This window comes from Xiphias gladius, chromosome 14, assembly GCF_016859285.1.
Source record: "Xiphias gladius isolate SHS-SW01 ecotype Sanya breed wild chromosome 14, ASM1685928v1, whole genome shotgun sequence".
NCBI lineage: Eukaryota > Metazoa > Chordata > Actinopteri > Istiophoriformes > Xiphiidae > Xiphias > Xiphias gladius.
In genome coordinates, this window is record NC_053413.1 from 26,325,330 (window position 1) to 26,347,398 (window position 22,069).

Genomic DNA, 22,069 nt, shown 5'->3' on the forward strand with positions numbered 1-22,069 from the left:
AGCCAAAATCCTCTCATTTTGTAATTTTTCAAAAAAGCGTCTGGCATTATGAAGAGGAAAACTGTACTTAAAGAAAGCAGGGAGAAATTACGCTTTTTCATTTTTCAGTAGTAAAAATACAACCACATTTAAATCTTATTCTAAAAATTAGTTAGTTTGTAAGATAGTGAAAGTTTGGGATTTTCAGACTGTGGATGTAAGAACGTAAGAAATGCTGTAATGTGAATTTTATATGAAAACGATCAACCAACTATGAAATTGAAACACCACTGAATTTACAGGACTGGAACATTTTACTTTGAAAACCGTCGGTTTGATTTTATGTGGTTTCATTTCCCCTCTTTCCATTTAAGTTGTGCCATTTAAGAAACTTTTTATTTTTTTTTATTTTTCATGTTCAAAAATTCAGATGGAAAAAAAAAAAAAATCACACGTCTGAGGTTTCCAGTAGGTCATCTGAAGTTTTTCTTTGTTGGATCACACGACTGACTGGAGGTCCCGTCGATCCTCGTCAGCCCGGATGTTCATGTTTGAATTTTTTTTATGTTGACTTTGGGCGTCTGAATTTTACCAGTCTAATTTGAGCAACCGGATTTTTTTTTTTTTTTTTTTTTGACCTGAAAGTCGAATCTGCTTTAATTTTTAGATTTGCTTTATGAACATTTTTTTTTTTTTTTTTTTTTAAATCCCTAGAACAAACAAAGAAACTGCTCCGCTGAAAATGATCCTAGTTGGAACACACACATTCAGACAAATGGTTTTCAGAGTGAAATATTTCAGGGCTCTACATTGTGATTACTCCATAAAAATAGGTGACTTTTTTTTTCTTTTTTTTAAAGGGTTAGTCCATGGCATTTCTGAGCTGTAAGACCTGGAGTAACAGTATTAATTTTTCAACACCTTAAAGCAGTATTACCAGTTATGTCCTAAAGAGCAGCCTCCGTGCTCATGACGCGCGTTGTTACAGCAGTGCGAATCATCAGATTTGTTGGCCTTTCGTTGCAAATCTCTCCTTTCCACTGTGTTTTTTGTTTTCTTGTTTTTTTAATTATAATTTTTTTCGGTTTATCCTGAATCTTCAGACCTCAATGAAGACACTGTGTTTAGGACCGTTGTGCTGCCTGTGGAGGCAAAGTGTTTCACACACACACACACACAACATGCAGTAGTTATGAGCTACCGGGTCAGCTGCTGTCCTCTGAGGACGCTCGCTGGTTAGGACATGGAACAGCACGTAGAGACAGGAAGGCATTAATTCAAAAAGGAGGAGGAAAAAAAAAAAAAGAGCCGAGAGACAAGACAAAACAAAACAAAAACCAAAACAGTATGATTATCAGGAAAAATGGTAGTGGGACTTGTGTCTCATGTGATCAGTACTTTTACATTTGAGAATTTTGTATAAAAAATGTCGTAAAATGGCGAAAATGCTGTTCATGTCCTCAGATGTCGGGTTTAGTCAGACCATCGGCCCGGAAACCCAAAAATATTCACTTCGCTTTCATGGAAGACGGAGAAAAAGCTGCAGATTTTCACGTTTTAGAAGCTGGAACCGGGGAATTTTTGGCAACTTGGTAACAGACTAATGGTTTCAGCTCCAGCAGGTCAGTTGTTAACGCTTTGCTGCCTTTTGAAAACATTTCCAAAATCCTTCAGACCATTTTTTTCTGATGCAGAGGTTAAGTGGATTTGAACCTGTTTAAAATTCGCTGCGGCCAAACAAAAATGTGGTAATGCTTAATCAAACCGCCTATTCTGCATTCCTAAGCAATATATGAGCAGATTACATGAATGTACAGTATTCGTCAACAATTCAAACTTCTGTAAAGATATTTTATATATTTTAAAACTGTGTTTCACCAGAGTGTCATCCATTTATTTCGTTTCTACACCAGCATCCAGCTCCATCCGATGCGTCACAGGAGGAGTTAAGACTTGTTGACGGATACATTGATAAACACTTAAAAATGCCTGTACAGCTGCTTACAACTACAGCATAGTGAGTTAGAAAACCATGTATTAAATGTTGATATAATGCTTATTAATGCTAAGCTGCTGGGTTGAAGTGTTGGAGAACGTTAACCGGCTGAGCCCTTGTGTCCGAAGCTTTCAATGCTAGCGTCAACACAGTAACAGTGACAGAATTATTGGCACCGATATCTGAACCGAACCTTTTCGGTACCTTGGTATTGGGAATAGAAACACGTTTTTAACCTGAACTGACGTTGCCTCAACACTACGGCTACACCTCACGGTTACTTTCATGATCAGTTAATCTGAGAGTTTGTCCTTGGATTAATCAAGTGGTCGTTTTGACAAAAAATCGTTGAGGGGGAAAAAAAAAAAAAAAAAAAATCCCCGTCCCGTCAGCTTGTTTTGTCAGACCAATATATTCAATTTACTAGTTTAGTTAGTACTTCATTTACTTGGAAAAATGAAAAAACGGCATTTAGACCTTCACGTTTGGACAATTAAGTTATTTAAAAAAACATTTAATTATCAAAATAAAAAACTTGTGGACTCATGAACTCGGTATTTCTAAAATCCTGGGCACAGCTCTGGGGAGAACACAACTTAGGCTAAAGCTTCTGAGGATGATACTTAATGCTTTGGATAACAAGAGGTAATCGGTTGCATGTATCAACATTTTTTTTTTTTTTCACGGCCTTGCTACTGTCTATCCTCCTCCCCTGCTCGTTTCACGTCCTCTTTCGGGCAGAAGGCGGCGTTTGCCTCCGCGCGTCGTTTCATGTAGTAAAATGTGGCATCAATTCCCGACCGTGACCACACACACACACACACACACACACAGACTGAATCTGGATCTGTATGAGCTCCATCACACAGATGTAGGTTGGTTCACTTTTTTTGTTTTTTTTTTTTTTTTTCACGGCCTTGCTACTGTCTATCCTCCTCCCCTGCTCGTTTCACGTCCTCTTTCGGGCAGAAGGCGGCGTTTGCCTCCGCGCGTCGTTTCATGTAGTAAAATGTGGCATCAATTCCCGACCGTGACCACACACACACACACAGACTGAATCTGGATCTGTATGAGCTCCATCACACAGATGTAGGTTGGTTCACTTTTTTTGTTTTTTTTTTTTTTTCACGGCCTTGCTACTGTCTATCCTCCTCCCCTGCTCGTTTCACGTCCTCTTTCGGGCAGAAGGCGGCGTTTGCCTCCGCGCGTCGTTTCATGTAGTAAAATGTGGCATCAATTCCCGACCGTGACCACACACACACACACACAGACTGAATCTGGATCTGTATGAGCTCCATCACACAGATGTAGGTTGGTTCACTTTTTTTGTTTTTTTTTTTTTTTCACGGCCTTGCTACTGTCTATCCTCCTCCCCTGCTCGTTTCACGTCCTCTTTCGGGCAGAAGGCGGCGTCTGCCTCCGCGTCGTTTCATGTAGTAAAATGTGGCATCAATTCCCGACCGTGACCACACACACACACACACACACACACACACACACACACAGACTGAATCTGGATCTGTATGAGCTCCATCACACAGATGTAGGTTGGTTCACTTTTTTTTTTGTTTTTTTTTTTTTTTCACGGCCTTGCTACTGTCTATCCTCCTCCCCTGCTCGTTTCACGTCCTCTTTCGGGCAGAAGGCGGCGTTTGCCTCCGCGCGTCGTTTCATGTAGTAAAATGTGGCATCAATTCCCGACCGTGACCACACACACACACACACAGACTGAATCTGGATCTGTATGAGCTCCATCACACAGATGTAGGTTGGTTCACTTTTTTTGTTTTTTTTTTTTTTTCACGGCCTTGCTACTGTCTATCCTCCTCCCCTGCTCGTTTCACGTCCTCTTTCGGGCAGAAGGCGGCGTTTGCCTCCGCGCGTCGTTTCATGTAGTAAAATGTGGCATCAATTCCCGACCGTGACCACACACACACACACAGACTGAATCTGGATCTGTATGAGCTCCATCACACAGATGTAGGTTGGTTCACTTTTTTTGTTTTTTTTTTTTTTTGACGCTTCTGTTCAGCTGGTGTCCCGGTTTCAAACCCATAAACGATGCAGGACGAGGATGAAACGTCGAGGCCGTCTCTCTGAAGGCTTCTTTGTAAATCTAATTATTACCAGAGCTACTTTGACACCTTTTGACGAGTTCACTTTTTCCTCAAATTCGATTTTTGCAAAAATAGTTTTCCCATTTGACATAGTTTAGCTTAAGGATGAGGCTGGTGTTGTGTCTGTTTCTTATTGTCAGCAAATCCAATGCAAAGACCAGAGCCAACAACGCGTTAGTCCGTCTCCCACAGGACTTTCTGACCTCCCTCCTCTGTCTGCGGCTCTCGGCTCCTACTGAAGATGTAAAATCTTTAGGTAGGAAAAAAAAAAAAAAGTATAGTTTCACCTATAAAACAGGCACAGTCATTTCCTAAAGCAGCTGGACACTGTAGATGTTGACAGACGTGATCCACATCTGCTGCCGCGGTGTGAGTTTGGGGCCAGCAGACAGCGAGGTTTTGAATCAGTCGGGCAGGTGGCCTCAGTGTTTCGTCCTCGCGCTGACGATTTTCCCTGCCGACACCAGCTCCGGGATTGTTTTTTTTTTTTTTTCACGGCCTTGCTACTGTCTATCCTCCTCCCCTGCTCGTTTCACGTCCTCTTTCGGGCAGAAGGCGGCGTTTGCCTCCGCGCGTCGTTTCATGTAGTAAAATGTGGCATCAATTCCCGACCGTGACCACACACACACACACACACACACACACACACACACACACACACACACACACACAGACTGAATCTGGATCTGTATGAGCTCCATCACACAGATGTAGGTTGGTTCACTTTTTTTTTTTTTTTTTTTTTTTTTTTAATCAGTATTGTATTTATTTCATAATGAGTGTTTTTGAAAGGCCACACTGAACAGAGGCAAAATGTAGATTTGTGGACACACTGTTTACAAATGCCTTGACTTCTGTCAAAAAAAATGTGAAAAAACAATAAAACAGTATTACAGAAGCTGTGGGTTTGTGGGTATTTATTCTCTGGGTGTACAACATAAAGGCTTCTTTATGGAAACAAACTATCACCAGCATCACTTTTCTTTACCAAATTTGGTTCCAATTGATCCAAGACAGTGGCTGTGCTATTTTGGTAGGTCTAATCAGATAAAGTCTTATTGTGAAAAGAAGCAGCATTTAATACTATTTTATCCTTTTCTGACCTTTTTTTTTCTGCAAAAAAAAAAAAAAAGTATAGTTTCACCTATAAACAGGCACAGTCATTTCCTAAAGCAGCTGGACACTGTAGATGTTGACAGACGTCACTCAAACAACAGCAACGCGGCGGATTGATCCACATCTGCTGCCGCGGTGTGAGTTTGGGGCCAGCAGACAGCGAGGTTCTGAATCAGTCGGGCAGGTGACCTCAGTGTTTCGTCCTCGCGCTGACGATTTTCCCTGCCGACACCAGCTCCGGGATTTTTTTTTTTTTTTTTCACGGCCTTGCTACTGTCTATCCTCCTCCCCTGCTCGTTTCACGTCCTCTTTCGGGCAGAAGGCGGCGTCTGCCTCCGCGTCGTTTCATGTAGTAAAATGTGGCATCAATTCCCGACCGTGACCACACACACACACACACACACACACACACACACACACAGACTGAATCTGGATCTGTATGAGCTCCATCACACAGATGTAGGTTGGTTCACTTTTTTTTTTGTTTTTTTGTTTTTTAATCAGTATTGTATTTATTTCATAATGACAGTGTTTTTGAAAGGCCACACTGAACAGAGGCAAAATGTAGATTTGTGGACACACTGTTTACAAATGCCTTGACTTCTGTCAAAAAAAATGTGAAAAAACAATAAAACAGTATTACAGAAGCTGTGGGTTTGTGGGTTTTATTCTCTGGGTGTACAACATAAAGGCTTCTTCATGGAAACAAACTATCACCAGCATCACTTTTCTTTACCAAATTTGGTTCCAATTGATCCAAGACAGTGGCTGTGTTATTTTGGTAGGTCTAATCAGATAAACTCTTATTGTGAAAAGCAGCAGCATTTAATACTATTTTATCCTTTTCTGACCTTTTTTTTTCTGCAAAAAAAAAAAAAAAGTATCTTAGTGTCTTTGAAAGAAAAACAGATTTTGGAAAAGGGACAATTTCAAGTAAGTACAGCAGGAATTAATGCAGTGGTTCTCAAACAGTTTTGATTTTAAAACGTCCTCTTTCAAAGCCTGGTTGTCTTAAATGAAAAAGGCTTGGTGATAAAAAGACCGGTTTGATAAAATTAAACTGGCGTTGTGAATTAAACTCTGGAACTGGACTTTGGAAAAGGGATAAATACAGCGGGAATTAAATAGAAATAGCTTTATTTGAATAAAAAAAAAATTAATGAGCTGAATTTTAAGAAACATTAGCTTCTCCCCCAATTTTGTGGTTTTACATAATGTGTGTGTTTTCTGTATTTGTCCGTGTCGTCATTTACTTAATGTCAGTTTAGTCAATACTGAACCCTTTGGGCCTCCGTAGTTAAGACTATTGATGCCATAAACAAAAAAAACCTGAATTTTGGAATCAAAAGTAAAATGTGAAGGAAAAATTGCAGCCACACAAGATTTCACATTTTAATGATTCTATTTTACAGACAAGCTTTTCGTATTAAAAAAAAAAAAAAAAAAAAACACTGGGCTTGCAGGGCATGCATGAAGATACAAACGCTTATTTTTTTCAAATCACATCAAGCCCCGTGTGTCTCAGACAGCAGCTTTTTAGAGCAGTTTACAGGTCGTACAGTTCAGTATCCCCAACCTTCATCTTTAAATTCTGCAGATTTACGATCTTTATAATATTGTTCCAACGTTCCATGCAAGTTATTTCAGTGCTTTTTTTTTTTTTTTTTTTAAAAGACCTGGAAGTAGTCAGATACATTTCTAAGAGCTGTTCGGCAAATATATTCGGCCCCTTATCTGCTACACACGTGGTCCATAAACTCAATACTGGCCGAAAAAAAAAAAATCATTCTTTTCTTAATGCGGAGTCTATGGAGCGAGCTTATTTTGCTTTTACAGCGACTTCAAACCAGAGCATTTGAAAATGATCCGACAAATTAAAAGTAAACACGACGTTGGAAGTATAAAACAGCAACACCTTAGAGAAGAAAATAAACTGTTGGTTCGATACTGAAATTAAATCTAAAATGCGCTGACTTAATTTTTGTATGACCTCGCGCATCTGGGGGCCTCAGACGCAATGTGCAATTTTCTCTAGAAATATCCATTGATATGAATCGTCCCCAAGAAAGGTCCGGAAAAACTAAGCACATATAAAAAAAATTAAACACAAGTCATGATACTGAAATTGCTTTTAAAGTGGCACTTTTCCCAATCCGTGTGCACGTGCAGAAGGCTGATTCCAGGAACCGGAGTGAATCCACGGGTGTGAGTATACGAAAGACTTCTGTGAGATGAATAAAAACTAAACCGTCAGAATGTGTAAGGCAGAATTTTCCCTCAGTAGCACGACAAGCGCAGGAGAAAAACGTAGAAGTGGAGACTCCTGAGGAGAAGAAAAAGCCGAAATGGATGAATTTGGGCAAGGATGACTGCATCATTGTCGAGGAAAATGCGGGATGTGTTAGAAAATACCGTTACCTGCTAAGTCACCTGCTGAATGAGCCCTTTTTCTGGATCGTGTTTATCATCCAGATCCTCATCAGAGTCTGAAAAACAAGCGGGAAACAAATCAGTGTGAAGATGAAACGGCAAAATTCAGAAAAACAAAAAAAAAACCCAAAACACCACAACCTGGGGCCTTAACGGAATATTCGGACGTTTTGGGAAATGTGCCTATTCTTGCCAAGATCTTAGACGAGAGGATCGATAACAATCTCGTGTGGTCGTCAGGTATGGAGCTGGAGCCGCAGAGGCGATTAGCCTAGCTTAGCATCAAGACTGGAATCGCGGAAACTGCGTTGTAATGTTACGTTAGATGTTTGAAGTGTCGTCGTGGTGCCTGCATGTCTCTGTAGTTTGTCTCAGCTGTTTTATTGTCGCCTCTTGTCTAATCCTCTGTTTTACTGACGGAGCGCCGCTGAGTGCAGGATGCTTCTTATTAGCGGCAGTGCAACAGGTCAAGCCGCTTATATATTTATTTTCTAGATATATAGAGATAGAAGTCACTTCGGGCGGCGGAAGAAACAGTTTAACTAATCGAGAGGGGGGGGGTCTGCCCGTTCTCTCTAGATGAACTAAATCGGCCAGAGGGCACTGAGTGCACTCTACCTAGTAGCCTTATCAGCCTAAATGAATTATGGCAGCACATTAAATCTTTTTAACCCAAATATTTTACACTGAAATGATAACAACAGACCCGGAGCCGACCAGCGCGCACCTGCCATCACATGTTCATGTGATTTCAAAGCCTAAAGCACAGGAAAGTTAACGGAGCTTCCTAACGCATCAAGGTAGCCGCCGGTTTTTACATGATCTGCCATGCGAAGTTTACGCTCGACTTTGTGGTCGTCCGTTTCAAACAAAAAGCAGCCACACTGACGACTTCTCTGACAGGGTGTCCGTTAGTTTGGAGCCCACTCCGTCAGTAAACGTTAGATAAGTTAAAACCTCCATTAGGTTGGACCAGTTCAAAGTTGTGAAAACACCAAGTCGACCGGGAGAGACTTCGGCCCTAGTGGACAAAAAGTGTAAAACATTCTGTCATAGTTCTCGTTTTCAAACTGTTAGTCTCGTTTTTTTTATCCTGATCAAAAATGAATTGAGGAGCTGAAATCTTTAACTGTAAATACATCATTTCAGTAGTGTTGCCTTCAAAACCACTTGCAGGGTAAATTATTTGACATTTTACAAATAGATGAAATGATCTGAGCTACAGTAGGAAAAAGGAGACGTCAGTGAATCCACGTCTGCAGCAGCTTTAAATGAACCCTCAAACAGTGACCTCTGCAGAAGTTCAGGTGACTTCTAGAGGACACGGCTAAGCTAACGACAAAACAGCAGCCCCTCTGCGTTGAGCTTGGATCACAGCAGCCAGACTTCCTGTCGTCAAACTGGGGTAATGGATCGATGGGGAAAAAGGATGAGGTATTCCGGATGTTGTGTTTTGTTTTTTGTTTTTTGGGTTCAGTGTGAGTAAACGCACCTGCCACAGACTCCGGTGGAGAGTAGAACTGTCCGTCGGATAAAGGACCCGGACCGATGAGAGGAGCTCGCTCTGCGGCGTCCATGATGGACTGATATCCTGAAACACACAAAAGGGAGAATACGTGGAGAGACCGTAAGAGCGGGGGAAGGACCGCAGAGGATTAACACTGGCAGAAGTGGCATTAAGATCAGTAGCTTTAGTAGAAGTCGTGAAATACTAGTCACATAAATGGAGGTAACTGTAGTTAGTATAGTCGTCGTGCTGGAAAAGTAATAATTTATTACAAAATAATCATACTAGTATTATATTAGTAGCGGCAGCAGTACTACTGCAGGAGCAGAAGTTATAGTGGAGTTAGATCACCTTTACCCAAGGAGCATTTTGAAGGCTTTTACTAGGAATGGGGTATTTTTACAGCAACGGTACCGACGGTAGCAGTGATAACGGGTGTTGCATTCGTCAGCCATCAGACAAGAGCTGTGGAGCGACTGGGACTCACTGTTCTCATCCTCGGCCTCCTGAGGCAGAACTTTGAAGTCGAGCAGCCATGTTTCTATCCAGGCCAACACAAAGGAGATGATGGGCAGCAGGTACCCAAAGGCCCCCTGAGACAGCAGCTACACACACGAGGAGAGAAGAATGCCTTTAGGTTTCAGCACACTGACCTTATCTGACCAAAACAACTCCAAAATCAGCTGAATCTTTATATCGTATGAGTTTGTTTTCGGAGTTATTCGGGGTTTTAAGCGTGAATATTTAAATATCTAATTCTACACCGACAGGTTTTTACACTGCTGCAAAATAAAAACGAAGCGAGCAGGTTAACAAACGGCCTGCGCATTTAAAGATGGAGACAGAGTCTGGAAATGAGCATGAATCATGGTTATTACACCAACTAAGGAAATATTTCATGTTCTATTAGTCTTATGTGTGTATGCGTTATGCAAATAAAAAAATCCTACTAGACTTATTTTTGACTCGGGAGACATAGTACTGTCAATAACAATCAAAGTAAAAGGAAATTATTATATTTAATAATAATAATTAACTAAATGTAACTCATCACAAAGTGCTTTACAGAAAAGTAAATGAAAAATAAAAAAAACCAATCATGACATTTACAATAAAATAAGGAAAAAGCAGTAAAGTAAGATATTTATTATTATTATTATCATCATTATAATAATAAATTAATGAGGGTTTTTAAAAAAAAAAAAAAAAGGGACAAAGGGGTGTTTTACAGCCGGGGAAACAAACAGGACTCATGCATAATTATCTGTAGCACATTTCTTCAGCTCAAAATCATGTTGACAAGCCACTCTCACAAAATCAGGAAAAGTAACTAAGAACCAAGCTGATGAAACTACTGTAACTACAACCAGTGAACCGTAGTTCTGGCAATGACCTGCAGGCGGAGTAACGAGTGAGCAGCTGACGGCGCCGACCTTTTGACCTCTGGGCCGAAACGCCATTTTCCGTACAGTATCCACCAAACTCTTCTAAACAACAAATGGAAAAGTCTCCTTGTACGAGTGTATTTCTCTTACCTTTGATAAAATGACTTTAACGATCAGGAAAGCGCAGCTGACTGCAGTGGTGACCTGTAGAAAAAGAGACCAGTGGATCAGAGACGCCCCACGATGCAGATATCGTCACAGTTCGGTTTGGTTTTTTTTGTGTGTGCGATCGTAATCAGAAGTAAGTTCTCTGTTAAAAACGGTCTGATCACGTCAAATCCACAAGTAAGTCATTTTCACACGGCGGCAAAAATGTTTTGTCAACATCTGAAAATTATGTTGTGAGTGAAGTTTTCGAACATTTTCGCAGAACTTCCATAGTCTGCAGAGGTTCTGCTTTCCAGGTGTGTTTTCATGAATTTAAACAAAAACAAAAAACCACAAAGTCTGACCTCACACTGATGAAAACCGTCTAATACGATAAACGTGTAAAGAAAAATACCGGGGGTGGACAATATAACAGAAACACCGTTTGTGTGGGAAATCTCTCACGTCCTTCACTCAGAGGGGAAAAAAAAAAAAAAAATCGGATTTGTTCCATTTTACATTCAGACTGTAAATAGCAGCAGTTAAATGCCGTATTGGTGGAGATTTAAATGGTCACATGGCTCTTTGCACTGGCAGATGTAATCACATGCTCCTAATATGCTTCACTTGTGGGTTTTAAGTGCAACATTCTGATCGTACTGGTTTTATCATTTAATCTTATCATCTTTAAGCATCATCTCAGAATTGCATTCTCTTGAAGTGTTTTTATTCTGTGCTTTAGTTTTGTTTTTTAAACCTCATTTGTTACTGTATCATTATTATTATTGATTTTTATTTTTTTACCTCCGCCCAGGAGGTCCTGTCTTCACCCGTGTCTGTTCGGTTGTTGGTTTGATGTTTGTCTTGGTGGAGGGATGTGGCAGGGGCGGATCCAGGGATTTTTTTTTTTTTTTCGTCAATATGTGGCCTTGGCGGAAGAGATATTATTTCGTTCCACTTTTATCTGGTGTTTCTTGGTTTTCTGCTTTTGTAAAGCCTTGTTTTTTAAAAATTGCTGTTCAAATAAAGTTAGTTATTAATAATAATATTATTATTATTATTATTATTATGAACAGTTGCCTTTTTAAATTTAGTATTTCATTGTACGAACCCTTTTAAAAACGCTGCCAGGTGAATGTTCTGTGACGCAGTGAATGATTGAAGTATTTGTTCTCATCTTAGTCAGTGGCACATCTGCATTACATGGATACAAACCACCAATACACAGAAATACAATTATTTACATACGGGGACAAAAACAGCAGAACACTGTTTGTGTTGGAAGTTTCACTGCACATGAAAAATTACGGAGCTCCTCTCAACCTCATCGGATAAAGTCAAAAGTCTATTTATTATCAGGACTTTACAGAAGGTATGAGATTTTCCACCAGACGGCGCCCCCTGCCGGTACGAATAAAGTAGTACCGTTGGGTTACAGCCCTGGAGAAGCATGAAAACTTACTGCGATGGCCCACCAGTGACGAAGCTTACAGACGGCGTAGGCCAAGATGAGGGCGGCGAACCTGAAAACAGCCAGGAGCTGAGGGAGCAGAGGGAGTGAGAAGACATGGGGAAGAAATTTAAAATTCGAAGAAATAAAGATTAAAGAGGGAGCAACGACAAGAAGATACAAAAACAAAAGAAATGGATGGTGGTAGAAAAGGAAGGAAGAAAACAAGAGGAGGAGCAGAGAAAAGGGGGAGGGTAACAAAGATAAGGGGAAAGAAATAAGGAAACAATGAAAAAATAAAAAGGAATGAACAAAGTTGAGCAATTAAATATGGTCTTTCTGTATATGAATAACGAAAAAAATTCACGTCTTACAAAGATGTCGAAGAAAGAGGCGTGGTAGTCGTATTGGAGGACTTCTTTATTCAGCTGCTGCTGGATGCCGCCGTTCACCTGTCACACACACATACGAGCTACGGATCAAAAAAAACAAAACCGAACTCTTTACTCTGAAAACTGAAGAGCTCCGCGACACGACACTATCACAGGACGCCATCTTTTCAGTCACACCAGGTTCATTTTCGGCTGTAAGATGAAAATGTGTGTTCGCTGCACATCTTGGTCACATTCCTTTAAATAACCTTGTTTAAGAGGAATTTGTTTGTTGTGTTTTAATGAATAATCGGCCAACGTGACGTCAGCAGCCCGGTTCCCCGTTGTTCGTGTCCACAGCTCGCCAGTTAACACGTTTAACGCTTGTTAAAGACCTTTGCCCCCCCCCAAAAAAAGGCAAAGGTCGGTTTTACACTCTGCCTCGTGTGCAGAGGAAACAAAACAAGACACAACACATCAATTAGCGACGTAATTCACAGGTGCTGACAGAGGGATAATACAGAACAGGGGCCGGCCACTGGTTTCAACCGTGAGCCGGATTTTTTTTCCAGCGGGTGCCCGAGAGGCCGGCGTCGATACATTCCCGTAAACTGTCGATGTGTTATGTCGATTTCCCTCAATTCACGGAGAACAACACTGACTGACTCACAAACGTGTTTCTCTACCAGACTGGAGATGTAATTGAGTGGTCATCAGCGCACACGCACGCACACACACACACGCACACACACACACACACACACACACACACAGAAAGTACTGATGCTGACACACATCTCTTCTGTGTCCAAAAAGGGGAAGAAAAAAAAAAAAGCAAAAGGCCGACTTAGATGATTTACCTGCGTTATACATCTCGTATGTTTATTTCAGCACCACCCGCCCTCCCAACAGGCTGCGCCTCTTCATTCTGGGGCGGCGTTGTGTGTCACGTTCAATGGGATTTACACGAGACTTGTGTTTGTATTGTTATCTCTGAAAAAGCACGTGCAGTTTTTGATGGCTATTCTCCTACCACTGATATAGAACACCAGCGGCCTTATCATTTCAAGGAAGGTAAGAGACCAGGCTCTTTGTCGATGACGTGACGGAAACATTTTAAATCGCCGTTAGCAGTGGGGGGGGGGGGGGGTCTTTACTTTCGGGAGAAGGGGGCCCAGCTCGGCTTTAAAGCACGGGAGGAAACTTCCGTGATACGAAAAAGAACTTAGACTAAAAATGCAAACCACAGGCTTCGCTTGACTGGATGTAGTTCTTACTCAGCTGCTTCATCGGGTCCAGTGGTATTATCAGTATGACTGGAATGAGGCATTCGGCAAAAAGCGCCACTTGTTGATAAAACTGTTTTGGTGACTAGACTCAGCTTTGGAATTTCCCCGCCCGACAAATGATCTACGTATGACTTGTTGACGAAGTCTTGATCTTCAGTTTCATTCTAGATCTAGATAGACAGATGCTGTATGTCCTCCTTTACCTCCTCGGGTTTACCTTCCCTTGTGCTGCGCCAACAGCCAAAAAGGTGAATAACTACTTATAAAAGTTACATATTTAATCAACACTGCAGATCTCCTGAGAGGCGTCGACTGCCTCACGAATGTGAATGGATTTACTGCTCGGAGTGAGTCACTGGAATGTCCTTCCAAATAAAGATATACCAAAAGTGTGAGTGTGAGCTCCTCTGTGTACACACAAGCTGTTTCAGTCCTCAAGGTCGACGTTGCTCAATCCGGAGCACTCCGGGAACGTGTGCCACGGCAAAAATCGCTTCCTCGTTCAGGGCCCAAAGTTCTACGACTGCGTGACCTCGATTCCCGATGACCCCGAAACGGGTCAGGTTGCCCCCGGACCCGTTTCCGTTTGGCCTCGACGCAGTTCAAACAAAATCATCTGACCATGAATGCGCCATTGTGCGCGCGGCTTTGGACGCATTACAGTTATATCTGAGCGTACTTATCAGACAAAGTGGTACACAAAATACGACAACTCGTGATGAACGAGGTCGGCTGAATTCGTCACACGACACTGGCGATGTGGGTAAAAACGTCAGTTGATGCTTGGTTAACAGACCTGTGCCCACTAGGATACGAGGACCCCAACAGCTGAATTAAAACAAAACTGCTGGGAACAAGAAAAAGAAAAAAAGAAAGGAGGCCGTAAGCCTGCGGCCGAACGTTTGGGCTTTTCTCTCCTCGATTTTTGGTCGGCGAACATAAAAGGGGACTGTTTTCAGCAAACACGAGCACAAAGGTAAAAATATCTCCTCTTTAGAGAATTCAGGGCCCCCGTACATTTTGCGAATAAAACAAGACACCGTGGCAGGATGCTATGCTGGCTAATTATCACGTCTGCAGCAAAATCACGAGGCTCTTATACAATACACTCATTTCTGCTTTGCCCTTAAATGTGCTGGGACGTCCGCCTTTAGCCGCACCAATTCGGTCCAGAACCAACAACTATTGGATGGACTGCCATGATTTCTCGGGGCAGACATTCGTGGTTCCCAGAGGATGAATCCTGATGACTTTGGCGATTGGCTGACTTTTCCTCTTGCGCCACCCTGAGGCTGACATTCTGTGTTTTAGCCAAAATTTCAATCTGTACAGTTTGTTTTGTTTTGTGTGCAAATATCTGCAAAACTAATGACATTCCCATCATCCTCGGCTGCACTTTGTGGTCAGCGACAATCATTAGCGTGCTGACCTAAAATGCCGAACACGATAAATACTACACCTGCTGCACATCGGCGCGATAAGTAAATTTGTCAGTTTGGAAACCAGCTGCAGGACGTGACCGAAGACGGAGGGGAGAGCCAGAAAACCGCGGTTACGCATCGACTAGGTTCCCCGTTCCCAGTGGTGTTTTTCTCCCCGTATCATTGGCGGCTGCCTGCAGTAATGACCAATGTCTGGAAGAGAACAGTCTGCTTTTCTGTCTATTTCTGCATTACCTAACTGAAGCTACTTCAATTACATCTCTACTCTCATTAACCTCTGAAACAGGCTTTTCAGTATCTGACACGCATTCACCACACAAACAGACGTGTCTTACATTGAGCTCTATGATCCAGAGCAAGGTGATGAACAAGAGGTCAAAGGTGACGAAGAGGCAGAAGGTCCTCCTCACGTCGGAGATGCACTTCTTCTCCCCGGCTTCGTACGACTCCACCCTCGCACAGATGGGCGTGGTGTTGATAGAGCCCACCCCCCTGCCGGTCAGCCGCGAGTCGGCGCTGCTGCTGCATCGGCTGTCCATCGCTGGCCACGCCCTCCGGGCAGGGCAGGCCCCGGGCCGCCGGTCGACGTTCAGAGGGTGGACCTGGACTCAGAGGAGACGGGGCATTGGGGCAGGAAGCCGGGCCGGTTTAGCGGATGCGGACTCAGTCTGTGGAGGTAAACTGTATCACTGCATCTGCAGGGACGGTGAAGCAAAGGGTCAAAAGACCGGTCTCCTCTGAATGAGATACCGTCTACTTTAAGGGATAAGGTTGGCGTTATTCTGTATATTTTCCTAAACCAGCTTGTCAATGTCATTTTTAAAAAATAAAATCTTACTCTAACCAGTAGCAAACAGTGCATTTGTTGGGCACTACTTTCTGCTGCAGATTTATCCACGTTTGGCACTGTGACTCACTGACGTGTTGTCAATAGTTTTTGGTCAACCACAGAGCTCTGTGGCAGTGAGGACTAAGATATATCAGAGATTTTCATGAGCTCTGACAATAAGTAAAATATATAGCATCATTGGCTGTATTCTTTAAAGGTGTCAGTTTATGAAGAACTAATTTTCTCATTTATCTCTAATGATATGTAGCCAAGCAGATAGTTTTGATTTGATGTGTCCAGAGAAATGTGGGTCCATTCATCGCTTCATTGTTTGCTCTATAACATTTCAGAAAATTGTGAAAATTGTCAAAAAACCAGGGTGTGACACCTTCAAATGTTTTGTTTTGTCCGACCAACGGCCCAAAACCCAAAAGATATTCACGTCACTGTCGCGGGAGACTAAGACGACCAAAAATACTCTCATCTGAGAACCCTCAACCAGAGAAATATTGTTTTAAAAAACGACTTAAAATGATCCAATTTTTTTTTTTTTTTTTTTTCACTCAACTAAGTCACCAAAAACTCTCAAATGCATCAGTTTTTGGGATATTAAAAGATGTCAGCTTCCTCCTACAGAGCACTGTCGTCAGCCAGAATGTTATTATGAAAAATGTACTCAAACAAGAAACTTTTTATAACAAAAAGAGCGGTAAACGGAAGACAAATGGACCTCAAACACCTGACCTAAAGTAAATTTGAAACATTCAGCATCTACAAATATATATAACAGTGCCCTGTTGGGCAGGTGCATTTTGAAACTGGGGTGGGGGCTACATATCCTTGCTTAATAGTCTTTTTTCCCCTGCTTTCTAACAAGAATATTGTAAAAACTTTGCTACATGACCCAGTTATTTTCTGGGTGCTGCGACGTTTGCCCCTGACCTCCATAACACTTGTTTACAGTGTCTATGTTTTGGGAAGTGAAGCTGCAAAGAAGAGCAGTTTGGTTGCAGCAGATTTTCTGTCCCCATATAAAAAACTGGCCGCGTGGTTGCACATGATCTCATGGTTTCACACTGGAGTCAGAAAGAGGCTGCATCTCAGCGCTGCTTTTCTAATCCACCAAAAAAACTCGTGTTTTCAGCATTACATGACTTCAAATTCATCGCAAAGCCTCTGTTAGCGGTTAAATAAATAATTTTTTTTTTTTTTTTTTTTTAAAGGCACAAAACCGAAATTGAATGAAATTTAGAGAGCAACGGTGAACACTTTCATATGAAAAGGAAAGCAACAAGCAAAAAAAAAAAAAAACCAAAACAAAACTGTAACTCCCACGAGTCACATCTTGTAATTTCCCCTGGAAATAAAACCTTCCAACATTTGCAGCTTCCTCTTCACATACCAGAGAGCTTTTATAGCTGCACCAGACTTGATGTTCAGACTGATTTGACCCTTAGATGCTTTTGGACAGATTTGTAGGGACAAATTTTTGTGACAAAAATATTTCACCATTATTAGTTGGTTTTTTTTTTTCCAACTTTTTTGCTGCCTAATTTAAGTGTAGCTACATCTGAGAGGCTGCTCTGTGATGTCAACCCAGCTCGCTGAAGAAATGGAAAGGTGTGCGCGTGGTGGCAAAGTGACTGCAGAGTAAATACTTGGTGTGTAAAATGCAGCCATCGTGCAATGATCAAAAACAGAAAACAGGTAATGTGTCTCAGACGTCTGCTGTGAGACTAACGTTTAAACACTTTTAAAACCAAACAAACAAACAAACAAACAAACAAACAAACAAACATAGATTCGAATTCAGGTCATAAAATTAACCGAACACACACGGGGGGCGATTTGTATTCAATCTGTCCCTTTTCACCCACCTACTTACGATACCGCGTTTTTGTCATTTATTTGTCGTAAAGCGTCTTTGGGTGTCTTAAAAGCACTGTACAAAAAAAATATATATCATTATTTTTATAGTTTAAGGAGTTTTCTACTGATGTTTTCAATACTTTGATGCAGTGAAAAGTCGTCATCATTGCTTGAACCCGTTGTTAACTGACGGAACTGTAGTTGCTGTTCTTTGTAAAGACAGGTTTTGGGCGGAGTGTCACTTAAAGACAGAATCTTAAAAAGTTGGGTCTGAGACAGCTCAACACACCAAGAAGACAAGACAACACTGAGTGAAAACTCCAAAGAAGTTTCCAGGGGGGCACTAAAAAAAAAAAAACTGATTCACCGACCAAAGGTTATGGTCCTTACGCAAGAGTCAAGTGCTGGGAAAAACATGAAAACTGTTTCCTCTTCTATTCCTTTCCTCAATTAATCGGTTTGTCTATAAAAAGGTCAGAAAACAGTGAAAGGCGACCGCTCTAGTTTCTCCAAGCCCAACACGATTTATTCAAAGTGCTTGTTTTATTCAAGAGACAGTCCACAAGGCAAAAATATTCAGTTAATGATCAGTGGTGAGGAAGAAAAGCAACAAATCATCACATTCGCGGTTTTTGAAATTTTTGCTTTAAAACTGATTGAAATAAACTAGTTGCTGACGGGGCTGCAACCGACGATCACTGTCGATTAATCTGCCGGTTATTTCTTCGATCAACTGTTTAGTCCATGAGATGTCAAAAAATAGTCAAAAAATGCCCGTCGCAACTGTGCGAAGCCAACGTGACATCTTCCCAAGTCTAAATACCAAAGAGTATCTAGTTCACAGTGATATCACCAAAAGGTTGTAGGGGCTGTTGCCCCTTTAGCATCTTAGCTTAGCAGATTTTTTCTTCGACTTAAATAAACAAAACAAAACAAAAGCCTAAATGAAAACAAGTGCTACACGAATATCATTTGACCTCATTTCATCCATTTTAGATGACGACACACAGGCAATCAGCTGCTAGCTAACTGCTAACTCTCAGGCTACGGCCCCGTGCTATGACTCAGTGATAATAAAACAGTCGCGCTGACGCTGAAAACCCGCGTAGGCATCCTCTCTTTCCACACAGAAGACCGATCAGGAATCGTTGAGAGGATCGATAAAGAATCGGACCAATGAGCAGAATCGATAATGGCACTGGTATCGATAAAATCTTATCAATTCCCAGCCCTAGTAAAACCAGTACAGTCACGCACAAGAAGATTCGTGAGGGATAAAAGTGGGTCGATCACTGCAATCTCCCCTTTAGCGCTACTTGTTGTCATTTGATATATTGTTAATATAAAGATTTGTTGGTTACATGGCTGTTAAGGTGAGCAAGACACAAATAACCAGCGTAATCGATTAACTGACATAATGGAGACAGACTTGTTGGTTTGTCTACTTCCACACATGAAATACAGCCACAAAAACAGACCCGGAAATATCAGATTTCCAGATGTTTTCTTCCCCTTTACGTGTCGATAATAGAGAAAAGAAAAAAAAAAAAGAAGAAAAAGGCAGAACTTGGGTCACTTTTACCAGAATGTTTAAACACAACTGGAGCTGAAACAATAGGTCGATTAATCAAACCAGTCGATTTGACAGCAAAATAAATCACCAGCTAATCTGATAAATCGATTAATCGTTTCAGTAATTTTTTTTGCGCGAAAACAGTGACACGAGGGGACATGTCCTGCGAATCGAGCCTGGACAGTGAGAGATTGGATCTGCTGCGTTTCTTTGTCACACCTCACAGTAAAAACCACACCTTTTCGCGTTTTGGGCCGGCGGCCGAGCGAAACGAGACATTTCATGAAATGAAAAAAGGGAAGGTCTGACAGTGGGAATTTCGGAAACCGTACTCTATTGTCACCCTTTCCTTTCATCACTGCTGATGAGATTGAAGCAGCAACGACGAGCCGAACAAGTGATTGAGTCATTTGAAAGAAAAGGAACTGTCAACTATTCTGTTGACCTTTCGTTTTAAGTCTTTTTTTTTTTTTTTCTCCCCAAGCACAATGCGAAACATTTGCTGCTTCCAGCTTTTCCTTGTCACACGTGATATTTTATTTACCATCCGCTGGTCAAACAAAAACCGGCGCTTTGTAGACACCTGCGGGGGGTCCTTCGCCACTTTCTTGACCAGAGGCCGAATTGATTACTTGGGAAAATAACTGTCAGATTGCTCAATAAAAAGGGGTAAAAAATAAAAATCGTTGGTTGCAGCCCTAGATAAGATGCAGGAGCCGAGTCCACAGCCAGACTGGTAAATAACGAGACCGGGTTCATCGTGACAGAGTCTAGACACACCTGACAGGTAATAAGAAGCCCGGATAACGTTACGATCGTGAGAAGGGGGGGCTGGAGGTTTCTTAAGTAAGTGTCATACCCCACACCGGGTCAAGACTCAAAACCAGGACCCCATAGTCAGCTGTTCTCAAGGCCCGATATACTGGTCCAGACCCTGGCTGATACCGCACTAAATGTCCCAGCGGCGAGCCTGGTAGAAACGAAAGCTGCACCACTCCGCCGACCGGAAAAAACGATTCGGTCAGAAAGTGTCGCTGGGGACGGAAACGGGGGGGGGCGCTTGCCTGTGGCGGAGAGGAGGCCAGCGGCGGCTGCTCGGCCCGGTGTGCCGGCAAATTCGGGCCAGGAGACGACGAAGTAGAACGGAACGGAACGAAACGGTCATGGTGCGGCTGTAACGCCGTCCAGGGATGCCACGGCAAAAAACCGATTGTGTTCCCCGGTATCGCTCGGCTCATCTTGACAGCCAGTTAGCTGGCTAGCTTGAAAGTCGTGTATTAAAACCGGGGTTTTAAAAAAAGTCTCCGTCGTGCTCCTTACCTTTTAAAAACTCGCTCGTTCAGGCGGTTTTCAGTCAACCTCGACGCCGCGGACGGGTCATCTGTTTCCCCTTCGTCTGCTCGGACCGGATGGATGTAGCCAGCATATTAGAGGAAATCGGACGCGAAGGATTCTGGGATATGGAGTCTGTAGGCTTCGGTCGACGTAGCCTGGCGGCCGGGATTTCCTCCTTTCATGGGAACAGTCTCAGCTTCGAACTAGAAATACAGTGGGCAAGGAAATGTAAACTGAAGATGTAATAATAAGGCTATGGACTGTTTTTAAAAACTAAAAAAAAACTGAACTAACTTTACTCAAAGTACGATAAACAAACAACAACAAAAAAACCCAAACCCCACAAATTCTCCTCGGTACACGTGGGCACAGTTTCTCAAAGTGCTTGGCAGGTAGGTTGTTCCAAGCATCCTGGCTAATTTTGCCACAGCATACGGGACCAGATTAACCTCTAAGGGGGCCCCCAGGAGCAAAGGTTTTTCCGTTAGGTCCCCGTACTTTATTGAACACCACTTTACTTAGAAATCCGTACCATGTGAGCACAAAATGAGCCAATACTGCAGGGTCCACCTCAGTAGATACTGTATTTTAGTGGTTCAAATTCCTTGATAAATTTGGAGAAAATGAAAACCCAGACACGAACTAACACATGTCGAGTCTTGGGATTTTTGGGGCCACTGCGCAGTTGCCCGCTGAGCCCAGTTGGTGATCCGGCCTTGCACAGTTCTTGGTGCTGTGTGATGGATAAGAATCTAAAGGCCGAAGTGCCTAAAACTTTTGCCCAGAACTGTAGATCTTTAAATATATTTTCATTGATAAAGCCAATGCACAACAACCAGACAGACAATAGGATTAAAATTATATTTAAAAATTATAAAAATACCACAAATCATGACATAACAACAACAACAATAATAATTATATACTGATATCAATAATGTCATAATCTAAATGTTCAACAATCACATATGGGTATAATGTTTGGGTACCCGCATGCAGTGGTTACTTTTGGCCATGGAGTGTATTTGCTACCAGTATAGAACAGGAATATTACCGTCCACCGGTGGTGGAAGAGTATTAATACCACCCTTTAAAAGGAATCCCTTCAAAGTAAAAGTCTGGGGTTGAAAATGTTGCTTATGTAAGTACAATCAGGAAAATGTACTTAAAGTATTAACAGTAAAAGAACTCAATGCAGAAAAATGCCCGGTGTGACTGTTATACTGTTACATAT

General features: G+C 41.9%; 2 protein-coding genes across 3 annotated transcripts in view; one reads left to right on the forward strand and one right to left on the reverse strand.

The window, feature by feature from the left end:
* Positions 1-2,650, forward strand: part of LOC120799142 (solute carrier organic anion transporter family member 5A1-like) — a 41,696-nt gene extending 39,046 nt beyond the window's left edge. Inside the window, exon 10 of the mRNA XM_040144081.1 lies at positions 1,444-2,650. Coding sequence (XP_040000015.1) covers positions 1,444-1,583 — 140 coding nt within the window. The 3' untranslated portion in view covers positions 1,584-2,650. The remainder of the gene's footprint in view (positions 1-1,443) is intronic.
* Positions 2,651-6,858: 4,208 nt separating this feature from the next.
* On the reverse strand, positions 6,859-20,975 carry stard3nl (STARD3 N-terminal like). Of its 2 annotated transcripts, none has more exons than XM_040143956.1 (9): positions 20,821-20,975; positions 15,565-15,897; positions 12,502-12,579; positions 12,140-12,217; positions 10,681-10,734; positions 9,633-9,750; positions 9,131-9,229; positions 7,627-7,694; positions 6,859-7,531 (listed from the first exon to the last, which is right to left on the reverse strand). In XM_040143956.1, exons 2-8 carry the CDS (start codon positions 15,766-15,768, stop codon positions 7,630-7,632), a joined length of 696 nt encoding a protein of 231 aa, XP_039999890.1. In that variant the 5' UTR covers positions 15,769-15,897; positions 20,821-20,975; the 3' UTR covers positions 6,859-7,531; positions 7,627-7,629. The 2 variants fall into 2 exon arrangements, with proteins under 2 accessions (XP_039999890.1, XP_039999889.1); XM_040143955.1 differs by having other exon boundaries at positions 15,565-15,924.
* Between the last annotated feature and the right edge of the window lie 1,094 nt (positions 20,976-22,069).